Source organism: Canis lupus, chromosome 17 (assembly GCF_048164855.1).
Source record: "Canis lupus baileyi chromosome 17, mCanLup2.hap1, whole genome shotgun sequence".
In the NCBI taxonomy this organism is placed as follows: domain Eukaryota; kingdom Metazoa; phylum Chordata; class Mammalia; order Carnivora; family Canidae; genus Canis; species Canis lupus.
Window position 1 is genome coordinate 11,193,215 of NC_132854.1, and position 15,769 is coordinate 11,208,983.

General features: G+C 35.3%; 1 protein-coding gene across 9 annotated transcripts in view; it reads right to left on the minus strand.

Annotated features, from left to right (window-relative positions):
* PCCA (propionyl-CoA carboxylase subunit alpha) overlaps window positions 1–15,769 on the minus strand; it is a 462,660-nt gene that overhangs the window by 198,990 nt on the left and 247,901 nt on the right. For all 9 annotated transcript variants that reach the window (XM_072782480.1, XM_072782479.1, XM_072782481.1 and 6 more), the window contains 4 exons: window positions 14,407–14,550; window positions 12,650–12,724; window positions 8,390–8,458; window positions 6,797–6,872 (listed from right to left, as the gene is read on the minus strand). In XM_072782480.1, coding sequence (XP_072638581.1) covers window positions 6,797–6,872; window positions 8,390–8,458; window positions 12,650–12,724; window positions 14,407–14,550 — 364 coding nt within the window. The remainder of the gene's footprint in view (window positions 1–6,796; window positions 6,873–8,389; window positions 8,459–12,649; window positions 12,725–14,406; window positions 14,551–15,769) is intronic.

Genomic DNA, 15,769 nt, shown 5'->3' on the forward strand with positions numbered 1-15,769 from the left:
CACGTTACACATCTTGGGGAAGAACATCATAGAACGATGTTCTTGTGTTCTTGTCGGTGCATCATACCTCAAGAGGCATGTAATATTGCTATGTCCCATTACCAGTGATGTTAATTGTGATCATTGGGGAAACTGCTAGGTCCATCCATTTTAAAATTATTATATTTCCCACTGTAATTAATCAGTGTATCCTGGGGATATACTATGAAACTATGCAAATACCTGTTTCTCATCATATTTTCACCCACTAACTTTAACATCTGTCCCTGATGATTCTTACGAAACAATTTGGCACAAATGGGGATTTTTCTACATTTATTAATTAAAATTCTACTGTAGGAAAGAGCTGTGCCTCTTCCCTCTTTTATCTTTCTTACCTATTTAGGTCAGTATGAATCCACAGACTCATCTTATTCCCTGGGCTTTAATCCATTGCTAACATTGTTTATTTTGTTGCTGAAGTTTTCCCAGATTGGCCAGTGGGAAACCCCTGAGAGCAGATTCCTGTATCTTTTTGACAGATCATCATCTCTGAGCACTGGATAATTTTCTTATACAAGATGTTCCAGGTTCATCTTATACTCTTCCAGAAACCAGCCATTTTATCACAGGTACTGTTTCCATTTATGAGACAATGGTATTTAAAAAACAAGATCTGGGTTCTTGGTATGCTCGTTGCTATGGGTGTCAATGTTTCCATGACCTCTCAGCAGGCTGGTGGTTCTCAATCGAGGATGATTTGCCCCCCTCCCTCATGACATATGGCAATGTCTGGAAATAGTTGGTTGTCACAACTGAGAGGATGCTACTGTCATTTAGTGAGTAGAGGCCAAGGGTGGTAATAAACATCTTACAATGTGAAGGACAGCCCCACCATAACAAAAAAAATTAACTACCCCAAAATATCAATAGTGCTAAAGTAGAGAAACTGTGAGCTACAGAATAGGTGTATGTAGGTACCCACAAACACACATGCACACAGTAACATATTTATACACTTATTTTTTAATCTGTGTTAAAAATCATGAGTTTACACTGATACCTCCAGTTTCAACTCAACACCACAGGGTTCAACGTATCCTCATCTATTTCCACATTTGTAACTTCTTTCTCTGACAATGAGAAATGTTGCTCATCTTATCCACAATCCATGTATTTATTTCCTCAATCCCAGAATATACATAAACTGGTTTTAGAACGACTAACCCATGAACTAGGAAAAACAAATCTATTAACCAGAGTTTAATGTTTGTTTATACATATTGTTCTTAGCTTGAGGGTATCCAGTCAAAATATGGTTAGAAGTTATTTAAGGCTAGGTTTTTATTTTCTTTCTCTCCTTCCCACCCCCATCACCATGATTATTCATACAGTACAATCCATTGGTTTCTGTTTGTATTCCATTTTGAGTTTCTCCCCAGAATGCTAACAATTTTGAGATATTAATGTCAGAATTCGAAAAGTAAAATAAAGTCTCTCTCTTTCATCCCATGTGTTTTCTTTCCTATCCCATAAACATTTCCATCCTATCCTCCCTCTATGCCCTGTAAGTACACCATCTTATTAGTTCTGCTCTTGTGTGTGTATATGTATTTCCACAAATGAGCAGATACATGTATATATTCTTACTTCTCCTAGTCATCCACCAATATCTCTTCTTTTTTAATATGAGAAATACTACTTTTTAACTTAGTTTATGGACCCCTTGATATCCACTGCATTTTTCCCGTTTTCCTAGCAGCTATGTAAGATCACATGATTAAATGCCAATAGAATAGGAGCAGAAATAAAGGGTGCTTTCTTGGGACACCTGGGTGGCTCAGCGGTTGAGCCTTTGGCTCAGGGCATGATCTCGGAGTTCAGGGATCGAGTTGGACACTGGGCTCCCTGCAGGGAGCCTGCTTTTCCCTCTGCCTATGTCTCTGCCTCTCTCAGTGTGTCTCTCATGAATAAATAAATAAAATCTTTTTTTTTAAATAGTGCTTTCTAGGTTATGCCCTGAAAATAAATGGGTATGAACTCCCCCTGCCATCTTCCTGCTGAGGCTAGATGATAGGCATAAAAGCAGCCACTTTGAGGCCCCCAAATGAAAATGATCCACTGGGAATCTAAGAGTCTCCCTACCAGACCTTGACAATCTCCCTTTGAGACTATGACATGGCAGAGAAATTAAACTGTATCTTTCTTAGGTCACTATATTTTTTATTCACCCTGACTATGAATGCCCTCAGGTAAGAAGAGGACAGACCATCCCAGGAAATGAAAACAGTGAAGTAGGAAACACAAAGGGGGAGAGGGATAAGACAAAGTGGTGCAAATGACCATAGAGTTACAGGAAGACAATCAGGAGACATTACAGGTTGTTAAGCAGGGAAAGGATCACTGGGATTGTACTTTAACATTTACTCTGTCCATAATGAAGAATGGATTAGTGCAGGTGCAGAGTATCCACAGAGAACCCATTCAGAAAGCTATTACCCTGGGCCATGACATAGACAGAAGTAGCATGGGCTGGCAGAGCCAAAGAAAAGGAAATTGAGACAGAGGTTACTGAGATGAAATGGACAGACCCAGCCCCTTCACAATGCCTTTGAGACCACTTTTCTGAGCCCAAGGGCTCACCTTCCTATCAGGTACTTCAGGGACTCTGCATCTATCACCAGAAGGATTAGCTTTTCTGGCCATCCCTCATCTTGGAACATCAGCTCATCTAACTACTGCCACCTCCCCAAAACACCTCAGGCAATTCTTTTCCAAGCGCTCTATAATATTTTCTGAGATTGCTGCTCCATGATCATCTCCAGGTCTAGTGAAGGGTCAGTATTTTTATGGAACATTCCATCTAGAACCTTGCCTCACCTGAAAACCTCAGTGCCCTCAAAGACCTCATTTTTCCAACAACTTTCACATACCTCCTTGAAATCCACAGCCACTTCTAGAACATTAGCTCTTCTAATCTTTGGAGAAACTTCTATTTCCTTAAGGTTTATTTTATCTGGTCAAAAAATCTCCTACAATTCCCTGTCATCTATGAACATCCTCATCACAACCCACTATTTGCTGCAGAATTTGTCACCTGACTCATGGCCTTCCTTCTGATTCTAACTGCTGTCACCTTGTGTGGATGACTCAGGCAACATCCTCACTACTCAGCTCTTAAGGATCTCATTTCAAATAATCTCTTCTCTTATTTTATCCATCTAGTGCCAGAGCCCTGAAATCATCTAAGGTTCACTAGCTGCACCATATTCAAAATTCCCAATTCAAAATAAATTGCTTTCCAACTGCACACCCCCATTTTTTTACCTCATTTACCAAGTGCCTTGATCGGACCAAAACTGAAACTTCCTACCTGGAATGTGAGACATTCTAAGTCAGCTGCCCTGGAATCTGCTGAACAGTTAATGATACATAATCCAAAAAGAGAAGGAGCAAGATAATAAAGAGACACAAATAAAAGCAATGTGTAAACTCTGACTGTACTGGGAGATTAAAAAATGAGATTTAAAAAAAAAAAACACACTTGGCAGAGCTAGGGAAACTTGAATATGGACTATATACTAAATGATATTATGAGATCCTGTTAATTTTCTTTAGTGCCATAATAGTATTGTAGTTTTGTAGAAAACAATCTTACTCTTAAGATCCATACTGAAATATTTAGGAGTCGTGTGTCATAACGTCCTGCAACTTTTTTTTTTTTTAATAGTTAAGGAAAAAAACAAGAAGAGAATGGAGGAAGAGCAAAGAGGAGGAGGAAGGAAAAGGAAGAAAGGGACAGAGGGAAAAAGCTTAGCAATTTAGGTGAAGAACATAGTGCAATGTACCATTCATTCAACTCTTCTCTAGGTTGAGAACACCTGAACACACAATACCCAATGAAAGCCCAGCCATCATGACAAACCCTTGAATGTTGTCTTGAGAAAATGATGCTGGTCATCACAGCTTCAGTATCTCCTGGTTTTTGATGTTCGGCTCTCCTGGCTGATCTCAGAGTTTCCTAGGTTTTCCCTCCTCCCCCTCTCACCACTTTGCTGTCCTGTGTAGTGATTTGGTAAGAGAAATTACTGCTGCCTACCCTCTACCCCCAACTAATAGTACTACATATGAGTTTCAAGTTTTATTATTGCAATAAAAGTGTTTTATTTGGCTTTTCTGAAAAAATAAATAGATTAATTAATTAAGATAAATTACATAAAAGGCCTGGGGGCAATGTATCCCCTCCCAGGGATACACTGGGGGAGGGGATATTTTTCTTTCCTCACCTCTGCATTTGATTCTTTGGAAGTAATGTGAGCACTGCCTTAGGACTTACAGGTGACTGTTGTGCTCCCTTTCCACCCATCTCAAATAAATGAATAAAATCTTGAAAAAGTAAAATAAAAATGTCTTAACTAGTAAATATATATAGTAAGTAAAGTGGTAAACATTCATTTAAATATAAAATATGAAAGTGTATTCTATAAATATGAAAGAATATTCCTTTCAGAAGCCAGAGTAGAATACAACACTAGTATTTTGACAAACTGCCCATATGCCATGCCACTATGTTACATCAAAGCTTAAATAGAGATGTGATTTGACAAAATATTCTTACTCAAATTCATGAATTTACTACTCAAGCTCATTAGAGCCAAACTCAAATTAACCAAAATCTAATAAATCAACCACAATAAAAATTACAAAGATACTGGAGGGGGGGAGAATCGAGAGAAAACTCTTATAAATACTTTAAAGGCCTCTGGGAATAATATCCTAAGTGCTTTGTTTATGTCTATGTGTGTATGTAAACATACAGAGACAAACACATACCCAAATTAGGTCTATTCCAAACACACACTAAAGTAATATGTGAGGAATATTATTTCTAAGGAAAACAGACACCTCCAGGCCTACTTAACCAATATATAGAAAAAATATGTACTTGCCGCTTATGGTGGAACATGGCAGACTTTAAGAAAAAAAAAAGTAAATACTCCACAACTAAGGCTACAAAATAACTAGAGAATGAACTAGAAAGAATATAAAGGGGATTTTTCAAATGTATATATGCTTTGGATACTGATATAACTGATTTTTATTACATCTGAGTTCATTTGAGAGCTTCTGTTTTCCTTTCACTGACAATGGTAAATCATTAGCACATAAGATTAGATTCAATCACTGTTACTTGTTAGTGAACAAATGTTAAGAAGAGAAATAAAAGGAAATAGAGGGAAGAAATTTCTCCAGATCTAACAAGAGAAAAAAGTGAGGACTAGATGACTAGATGAAAATGAGTAGGAAAAGGAAGATATGTAAAAATAGTCACTAAGGTCCCTGCATGGCTCAGCCAATTAGGCATCTGACTCTTGATTTTGGCTCCGGTGGTGATCTCAGGCTCATTAGATCAAGCCCAGCAAAGAGCCTGCTTGGGACTCTCTCTCCCTCCTCCTCTGCTTCTTCCCCCAGCCCACCCAACCCCCCAATCCCCACCACTCACACTCTTGCTTTAAAAAAAAAAATTTTTTTTTTAAATTTCACTAAATTGTCCTAAGCCACTGCTGTACAGTTATATGAACTGTTTACTGCACAAAGGCACTGGGTCAAGGGTACAAGTAAGGGTTTGACATGCTCCATTACTAAGCTGGGCTGTCTTAGGGCTGGATGCACCCTAAGAACAGAGCACTTTCTATTTCAAACAAATTTATCTTGCCAAGCCTTCTGACCTACAGGCTGTGTCCACTTGAAGGGAATCCTTCTGAAATTGCATAAAGCTCTGTATGGGCTTGATGGAGACTATGTAATCATATTCCACCCACTGTTCTACCCCCTCAGCCTCGAAACTTTAGCCTCCCGGCTTCACTGTTTTACTAAGCCATGAGAAAAGAGAAAAACTATGCAGGGCAGTCCTTCATATGGAATGTTTTTAGACCCACACTATTGACTCATAAGTCAAAGTGAACTTACATCTTACACTTTAAATTCAATGTTTATTCTGAAGTTGATGATAATTTGTTAAACTAAAATGAAATCTTTTCACGACTAATGAAAAGTTGCTAATACAATTTATAACATAATTTACTCCTTAAGGGGAGTAAGTACAACTTTGCTTCAATTATTTAAATAAAATGGCTGTGGGGCACCTGGCTGGCTCAATTGGTGAAGCATGCAACTCTTGATCTTGGGGTTATAAATTCAAGCTCACATTGGGTACACAGACTACTTAAAAATAAAATCTTTTATATATACATATAAAAATAAACTGGGTTGTTTCTAATTCAGTTATTGCTTTACATTCTAAAGGCTTATAGGATCACACTTTGTTTAGCATTAGAACTGACTTGTATATACGTGTGGTAACAAAATTGCATTTGCTAGAAGATATTTTATAATTTGCTCTTATAGGCACAAAGAGCTATTCCCTCTACTCTCAAATTAGTCAACTATAGGTCACTATATTTTATATCTCCATACATTTTCAGATTTCACACTTCAAAATATAATCAACAAGGACAAAGACAATAAATAGTTAATTTTCTGTGCTCGTTAATAAAAAGCTTCAAAATACAGAACCATTTTCCATACAGTATGTAAAATACTAAGTGCTCATCTAGGAAGGCTCATGAATCAAAAAAGAAGAAAAAATACCTATTCTTAATTAGTATGTCGTTTAGTTCAAGTTTTTTCTGATTTCTATCTAAATATACAGTAAGCATATTTTCTACTGAATTCTCTAGCATATCTTCAAGCTGTTTTCCAGAATTGGACATCATGTCCAATGACGAATAACAAGACTCTAAATGTGTGTTTTTACCTCGTATAACATAGTTATCCAGTGCATCTTCCATTCTCTTCAGTGCCTCAGTTCTATCAGAACCATATGTGATCAGCTAAAAGTAAACAAACAAAAAACAATTTACATAGATAGTACCTATCAATCTAAAAGTCACACAATTCATCCTAATAAAAATCAGAATACTTCCTAACAGATTTCCCAGAACATCTTTTGAAACTTCACAGTGGTTCAGTTTATAATATAAAGCACAACAATTCATATTTTTAAAACTCAATATGAAAATCAAGCTTTTTAAGACTTTTCTCCTACTTTCGCTATCACAGAAAAGAGCTACTTGAGATAACCAAGCAAAAAAATATCAAAAAAAAAAGGAAAGATATCAAATGTGAACATTATTTGAGATAGAATATGAACATCTGAGATAGTAAAGGATTAAGCAAGGTTTGGTTTTCCTCTCCTTACAAGAATGTCATTTCTAAGTCTGACACTCTGTTTAGCTAGCTTTTACACATAACACAGCACAGAAGCAAATCTAATTTTGATTAGAAAATCAAAAGGGTCTTTCTGTTCTATATGATTTTGTGACTATTTATAGGAATCTTAAACAAACTGACAAATAAATATAAGCAATAAGCAACATTTTATTACTAATTTGCTTGTTAATAAGACCTTAACTACTCATAAAATATTTTCCTGGTTATTACATTGGTCAATCTGTAATTGCAATTACTTTAGTACACTTCATCAGTTCCTCAGTATCAAGTCAGGTTGAAAATTTATTTGCAGGCTACATTTCTGAACAGAAATGTACTAATCAAAAATGGAAACACATCTGTTAAAATCAATCTATAATATTTTTGGGTTTTATTTTTTTTTGGGGGGGGGTTTATTTTTAAATAAAATTGCACTTCTCTGACAAAATACCTGAAGTTCATTTTAATAACATTACTGTAAAAACTTAAGTGAAAAAAGAAAAATGGTTTGCTTGCTTCAAGTACATAAGAAAGCTTACATATGAAATCTTACAATTCTAAAGCTCTTAAAAGATCTAAAAATTTAAGCAGCATTGTATTCCAGAAAGTCAAATTTCAAAAAGACAGGTGAGCAAAAAGATACTCTTACATAAGATTTAATTATTGTGCAATCCCCACAAATAATTAGTGATTCATAAAATTGAAGAGAAATAGTAAAGAGTACTCCAAAAAACATGACGTAACACCCTGACTCCATGATGTGGCCTGCCATTCACACTTCCATCTCAGGCAATTTTCAGGAATGAACAAATAACAACTTAATTCATCCTCACTACATGGGCTGCATTGGAGCCACTGGTTAGGTATCTTTGTTACTGTTGGGAAAAGAGATCATCATTGGATTTGACTGGGGAAGAGCCACTACTGACTCCCTTAGGGAATGTTACAAAGTAACACAGTATTGAAATGTCTCAAGAGGAAGAAAATTTGCTCCTTTTCACTTTTCCATCAAAGCATAATTACTTGTTCAATTATAGCATGATTCAGAGAAAAACTCAACTTCAGATTTTTTTAATTAAATACTTCCACTGTCTCTTCAGAAGAAAAGTGAACAAAGCCATTAAGAAATCAAACTAACTTTTGAAATCATTGGATCATAATAGATGCTAATATCACTTCCTGGCTGGATGCCGCTGTCAACCCGGACCTGGAAAAAAGAAAGAAATGAAAGTAACTTCATATTGTGAAGATATTTTTCTCACAACAATTTTAATTTCCAAGGACCAGATGGATAATTTAATTTCAAGTAACATTTCAGCTTCCAGAAAACAGAAAAATGATCTAAACTATATAGAGACCAAATTATCTTGATCTGTTTGTATGTAGTATAAAGTATTTTTTGTTCTTCCACTAAACAAAGGAACTAAGAAACCTCAAAAAGTAACAATAGTAATACTTTATACATCACTATCCTGGGATGCATTTGTAGCTATTTGATGGTGTCTTCCAACTGAAGCATGGCATGAATGATGCCCCTTCTAGGCACACTCCCCACTGTACCCTTTCAAGAGCTCTAGGGAGGACCACAGTCAAGCTATGCAGCAGGACTCGGGAGTTCTGCTCATCAGCTCTACAGGAACACTGGTCCTGTGGCTTTCATGTCTGTAACACTTTCCTTTTTTGCCTTACCCTCTCAACTGTATAGCGTTTTTTCTCCGTTACTGTTAGTCCTCTGAGACTTTAATGTTTACACAGCTTTTCTCATAGCTTTGCTTTGTAAGGACACAGTCCCAATTAGAGTTCTGATTTTGTGATTTTCATGGGGAAAAAAATAGCACAAGTTCAAAATATTCTTTTGAAGAGCCTGATTGCTGTTAACCAGCCAACAAGTTAGTTAGTACATCGCTGATTCTTGTTTTCATCTCCCAGTTTGATACCAGCAGTAAGGCACAGAGGTTAGCCATGTAAAACTTTAAAAATGAGCAGTTCCTGAGGATGAAATATTTATTAAATTATTGTGCCTAAGTTTTGGAATCTGAAGTACTTAAAAGCTAATCAAAATACTTAAGACGTCAAGCATGTCCTAGGGATCTTGAAGATAGAGAATTTAATCGAAGCTGCTAGAACAGCAGGACTTTGACGCCCAACATTGTAAAGGGTTGGGAAGAGAAGAGCGGAGGCTCACATAGCTCTTCACCTGTGGGAAGAAGGCTTCCTAATAAACAGCAGCTCATCTGTCTGCAGCAAGGCAGAAAAAGGTCAACACAGCGGCTGTTAGGCCTTTAATATTTTAATTTAGGCAATTATCAAGGGATCACATGTAGAACCTCTTGTCTAGAATATCCACATGAGGGTATGATGATGGCTTTATTATATGGTGACATCAAAAGATAAAGCATAGTTTCGTTCTCTTAAAAAAAAAATCAAACTACTATTATTCTCTTTGTAAGGTTTTAGAAGATAACATTGTAACATACCCAGAGTGCTTTTATTTCTCTATTTGCAAACACAAAAGTATGGATATTTGTATTTACATTCACATTCATATATGAAAATCTTAATTTTAAATGAAAGTCACTCATCACATTTAAACACATCATGGCTTTCTATTTTCTGGAAACATACTTCAGTCCTATGAAATTCAGTGTTTATAAAAACTAGAAAAGAATTAATGGGACAGCTGTGAAAGCAATAAAACCATAATCTACCCTCTCCTCACATTTAAAGAGCTCCCAAATGGCAGCTGGCAACCAACTTACATAACAGAAAAGAGCCTTCTGAACTTGCATTTTCTTAATTTTAGTAAAAAAGTTAAAGAGCTTATTTTACCACCATGTATTATTATTTAAAACCAGATCACACTTGCTAAAGCTATGTTTCAAATTGAGACTGGTACAAATTCTAACATGTTTGACTTTAAATATATCTTATTTGCTACATAAACTGCTACAAGGCTAGTGTGGAACTCTGATGTCTAACTCACTGGTCAAATAGCATAGACAATAAAGATTATTTATTACATTCTTCTATAGTTTATAATTCAAAATTTTAGTTACCTTGAACACCACCATCCTAAAATTTAAGTTGCCTAGGGTTCTTAAATATAACTATGTCATCTACTAAAATTATGGTCATAGAAGGTATGTCATTTTAATTTAAAAATACATAGGATAAAATCAGGATGTATTATACATAATCAACATACATCTCTAATCAAATACATTTCATTAGTAAATCAACATTTCCAATTTAAAACTGTAACAAAGCATGAAGACTATGACTTATAATTTCCTGCTTATGTAGCTCATTTCAAATACTCATTGGCTTTTTTTAAACAATGAATTAAAAGTCAAAATAAGTCGCCACTTCTTTATGGAAACAAAGGCTACATAAAAGAATACATTTTAGCTTTTGCACAAAACGCTTTAAGAATAAAGTCAAATGGAAATGTAACCAAATTTCTGAGAACAAAATTGCAGTCTGAAAATAACAAATTGATAAAATGTGGTAATCAAAGATTTTTAAAAATCTTCATCTATACCATATAAGTAAATTTTAGGCTTAAGGAAGCATGTGAGAAGTACAGCCTGTAAATTAACCCTCAAGTATGTATCTTGTGACCAAAAACAGTAATAGCCAAAAAGAGTTTCCCAAGTTAAAACTGACTGATCTAGTTAAAGAGGCAAGGAGGAAAAACCACCACCACCATTACCACCCAGGCACCTGTGTATGAGGATATCAAGCCATTGCTCAGAAACCTCTGGCATAATTTAAATGTCTTTCTTCTTTATCAACAGTGGACCGTGTGAAACTATCAGCCATCTCCCACCCTTCATGCTCTATTCGCCTCTCCCCCTCAGTCCAACTCCCAGCCCGCCATGTCTACCTGACAAGTGACAGCCCAATCTGATTAAATGCTTCCAAGGGAGGGGACTCGTGGGCCTCCATGACAGGCCAAAAGTGATCACCATGGAGATACATAATTACAGCTGTCAACGCATCTACTGTCCTGCTGACATCAATTTGATTGCTCCCAGCAATAATGATAGACAAAGCTTGGTGTGCACTCTCCCGCACCCAATCACTTTATCTATTCCTTGGTCCATTTAGCTGACATGCAACATTCACACAAGCAAATAACAGCAGTAAGCAGAACATTTAAGGCATTTTAATTGTTTTTTCTTTCTGTGGATGGCTCACAACCACAAATGTTATTACATAAAACTCCTGCTGCAGCATTAATTGAAGAAAGATTTGGTGGGACAAAGACTGTAGGGGGTATAGTTTGTCCATTATCACTTGTACTTTCAACAGGTCTCACGTTTGAAAATTGCAAATTGCAAAAACTTGCGAGGGCAAAATATTTGACATCCTGTTAGCTATTACAACATGGTGAAAACTTCTAACAACTAGAGTAATCATTATGAATTCTTATTTAATACTTTTTTGTTTGATTAAAAAAATGTTTAGATATGTCCCTATGACACTTGTTTTCTCATCTGCTATTTAACGTCACATAATGCCTGTTAAATCTTTACAATCTTTTTTCTGCCTTCAGGCTTTGAACACAGCATGCGGTCTCCCAGCCTAGAAAGGGTCAAGTCTCTTCAGAATGCATATGGGCAAAAACAATTTAAAAAGTGAAATAAATCATATATCCAATAACATCTTCAAATTTAGAATTCTTCCTATAATCTTTCATCATCTTCATGCCAGTAATCAAACTGAATAATCATATTCACAGATGGTACAGCCTTGTCATCCACTAGTTAACATAATGTCATATATATATGCACTTATTACCTTGATTAAGAAAAAGGGTATGTCCTTGTTCTTTTGTGCAGTAAAAACTATTTAAAGAACAGCTATTAAATACAGAAGAACTATGAACTAAGTGGACAGTGATCACTTTTCTTTAACTGGTGGAAATATGTACTTCTTAAAGTCCACGACACTTGATAGAATGAGGCACTTTGTTTTCCTTAATCCGTTTCAATTAAGGGGCTGACTTTGCACTTGAATTTTTAACATCTGACTATACAGGGACTCTGGGTTAGATTTACTGAAAAGATTTAAGTGTAATACAGTAAAATCATTTCCCATTCTTAGAATTCTGTGATCTTTTTCATTAGAATTTTCAAAAGAATTGGGAACATTGTAAACTATTATTTATTTACAAGTCAGATGTCTCTGGACTCCCCCTATTGAGTAAATTCTGACTTTCCTACATATCACAAAGTACAAAATATTAAACAAAACAAAACCAAAAACCTGTCATTCCCCAGGAATTTAGCTTGTCCTTCAATTTACACCCTTTAGTGTTGATATGCATAACATAAAAGTATGACATAAATCAAGGTTTTAACCCCTCACTTGGTATTACAGCTTAATGACTTACACCAGGTAGATGTATCGGTTCTTGGTACTGAGACAATCTCCCAATGGATGGTAAACCAAAAGACTTGTAGGGGTCCTGGAAGTTCAAAGGAAAGGAAGCACAGTCTTTGAAATATAAATCAGCAAACTAAGGTCAAATATTTATACAATGAAGAAGCATTTATAGATCTATTTTCAACATACAATATTTACCAAATCACATATTTCAGAAATTATTGTTGTATACTCACTCTAGACTACTTAGAAAAGTATTTAAAAATCAAACAGAACTGTAAGCAGAATTTAGCCTGACCTTAGTCATACTTTATTGAAATTGGTAAAATTCCAACATTTTATAAATCTTCTTAGAATGCCTTGAACAAAAATAAAATAACCTAGGCGCTACATCAAAACATCCTCAAGTTCAGAACAACTGTAGTGCACTAAAGATATTTTTCTTACTCTCAAAAAACAGTACACATATGGTAAAATTGGAGAATTGTGGCTCTTCAAATAAAGATCTGAAAGAAACTTTATGTGCTATTAGATATGTGCTCTATTTGTAAATATCTTAGATCATCAGAATAAATACTAAATAAGTTCAGTGTCATAACAATACCACTTAAAATATAATAAAAAGCAAAATTAACCAAGCCAAGTATATTCTTAAGATCCTTAAAACATTTCAAAACAACTTCCAGTATTCTTAAACAGGTATTTTTAATTTACTTTTTGTTTCGACAAACTTAAAATGTCAAAAGTAAAAGTATAAATGTTTCCTTGAATTGTTTATTTTTTTGAATTGTTTTAGTCATTCAAAAAAAGCATTTTCAGATGTTAACTGCTTTATTATCTGATTAATATAGTTATAAAATAGTATAAAAGTAACAGACTGATACTTTAGGAGTAAAATCCATGATTAAAATTATGAATGAAAGCTTTGCAATTTAAATTTTAATTCCTACTTTCATATAAGCCTAAGAGATAAAATTATTAGAAAATAAACTAGCAAAAAATTTAAGTATCAAATTAACAACTCATGTGTACTCAGGATAGGCTCTAAAAAAAAAGCACAAAACAAACAAAAACACAGAAATAAATGCTTCTGTTTATTTCAAATATGATTTGAAAACAAGCAAACAAAACGAAAACCATGGTCCATTCAAGCATATTGAATATTTAACAAAAGCAGGAAAAATTAACGAATGCTTTGTTTCCCCTTAAACTGACTGGTAGCTATTTTTCCCATCAAAAAAAAAAAAACAAAAAACAAAAAAACAAAAACAAAAAAACATGGAACTTAATTTAACTCAATCTTTTAACACTAACTTGAATTACATCAAAATTGTCTAATTTGGGATTCCTGGGTGGCGCAGCAGTTTGGAGCCTGCCTTTGGCCCAGGGTGCGATCCTGGAGACCCGGGATCGAATCCCACGTCGGGCTCCCAGTGCATGGAGCCTGCTTCTCCCTCTGCCTGAGTCTCTGCCTCTCTCTCTCTCTCTCTCTCTCTCTCTCTCTCTTTCTCTCTCTCTCTGTGTGTGTGTGTGACTGTCATAAATAAATAAAAAAAATTAAAAAAAAAAAAAAAGAGAGGAGAGAGAGGCACTTAATCTTTGAAAAAAAAAAGTCCAATTTTTGTTCATGTTGAATTCTGTATTACATAAGCATACACTCGACACTGGTTATGAAATCCTAACTTTACCTTCTGTTTAGCTCTACCTGGTCCCATGACTTGGGGACACAATCACCATCCTTCCTCTCAACATCATTCATTTTACCTCAGCATAAACCCGACATTCAACTGCCCAGCCATTGATGGGAATATCAGCTTGTCTGTGCCTGAGAGGGTAACCCTTGGCAACACGGATCATTTCTTGGACTAGGTCCAGGCCGGTAATACATTCTGTGACAGGATGCTCAACCTGCAAGACCAATATGTGCCAATCAATAGGTGTAGGAAAAGGTAAATAAACAGAAATAAGCAAGAACAAGTTTAATAACTTCTGAGTAAAATGAGGTCAATTATATTTAACATTAAATCACTTTTAACTAAGAAACTAAGAGAATAAAATTAAACACAATCTCATACAAGGTACGATTTTTTTTAAATACCTAAAAAGTATTTGTAAACTATCTATATTACTTGTCTGTTTTAATTAGATGTCATCAAGCAATGTTTAACACTTTCAATTTAGAAACAACTTCTCATCTGAAAATTACGTATTTAGCTGCAATCCTCCGTATGGCTGATAATCAACCTATTCTGCTACACTTAGCATGGCATCCACAGAGGCAGCTTATGATTTTCCAAAGCACTAGGCTAGCCTAGTCTCACCCACTCTCATGCTTTCACTAACCTGTCCTGACAAGCAACCAGATTAGCGTACTCTTACATCAATGCAGTGTAGCAGAAAGGAGCAGATGGATCCTGCAGGTTGTTTTCCCTTCAGACTTACATGAGGAGTGCTTAGCATGCACAATAGCAAACCTGAGCCAGTGAAATCACTCTGCTCTCTCAGCAAATTGCTGATAACTACTTTGGATGATGCTGTCATGGGGATCCCTGGCCTTCCACACTCATACATGAGATACACATGTACAAAAACATGCACCAACATATAGGGATATTAACAGGGATACACATCATTATGAATTTGGTCACATACAATTTCCTAAACTTAACAAAGCTAAAATAAACCACTCATGGCACTGATAAAGAGCAGATGATCTTTCATCGAAATCCCTGAATAAGTTTTAGAAATGTAAATAGAAGTTTGGCCGCATCTGCTGCTTTAATGCCAATTTCTTTTCTCATAAAAATTAAGCATGTTCTAAATGCACTTCATAATAGTTCCTTTATCATGACATGTCTAATTTCGTACACTCTGACACGGGAAAAGGTCAACGAACAAACGAATTGTCTTCCAATCTTCAACTACACTAATTGAAGGACAGGACTTAAGTCATTATAATAATCTTGAAGCTTATCATAAGCAGACAATGCCATGGTCTTAAAAAAAAAAAAGCTCTGTAAAAATAAACAGATGGCATCCATAATTAGCTCTCTGTGTGTTATGAGTTTGTTTACAGTTTCAACAACATTTTAAGACATTTTGACATAATTTTAATGACAAATCATCA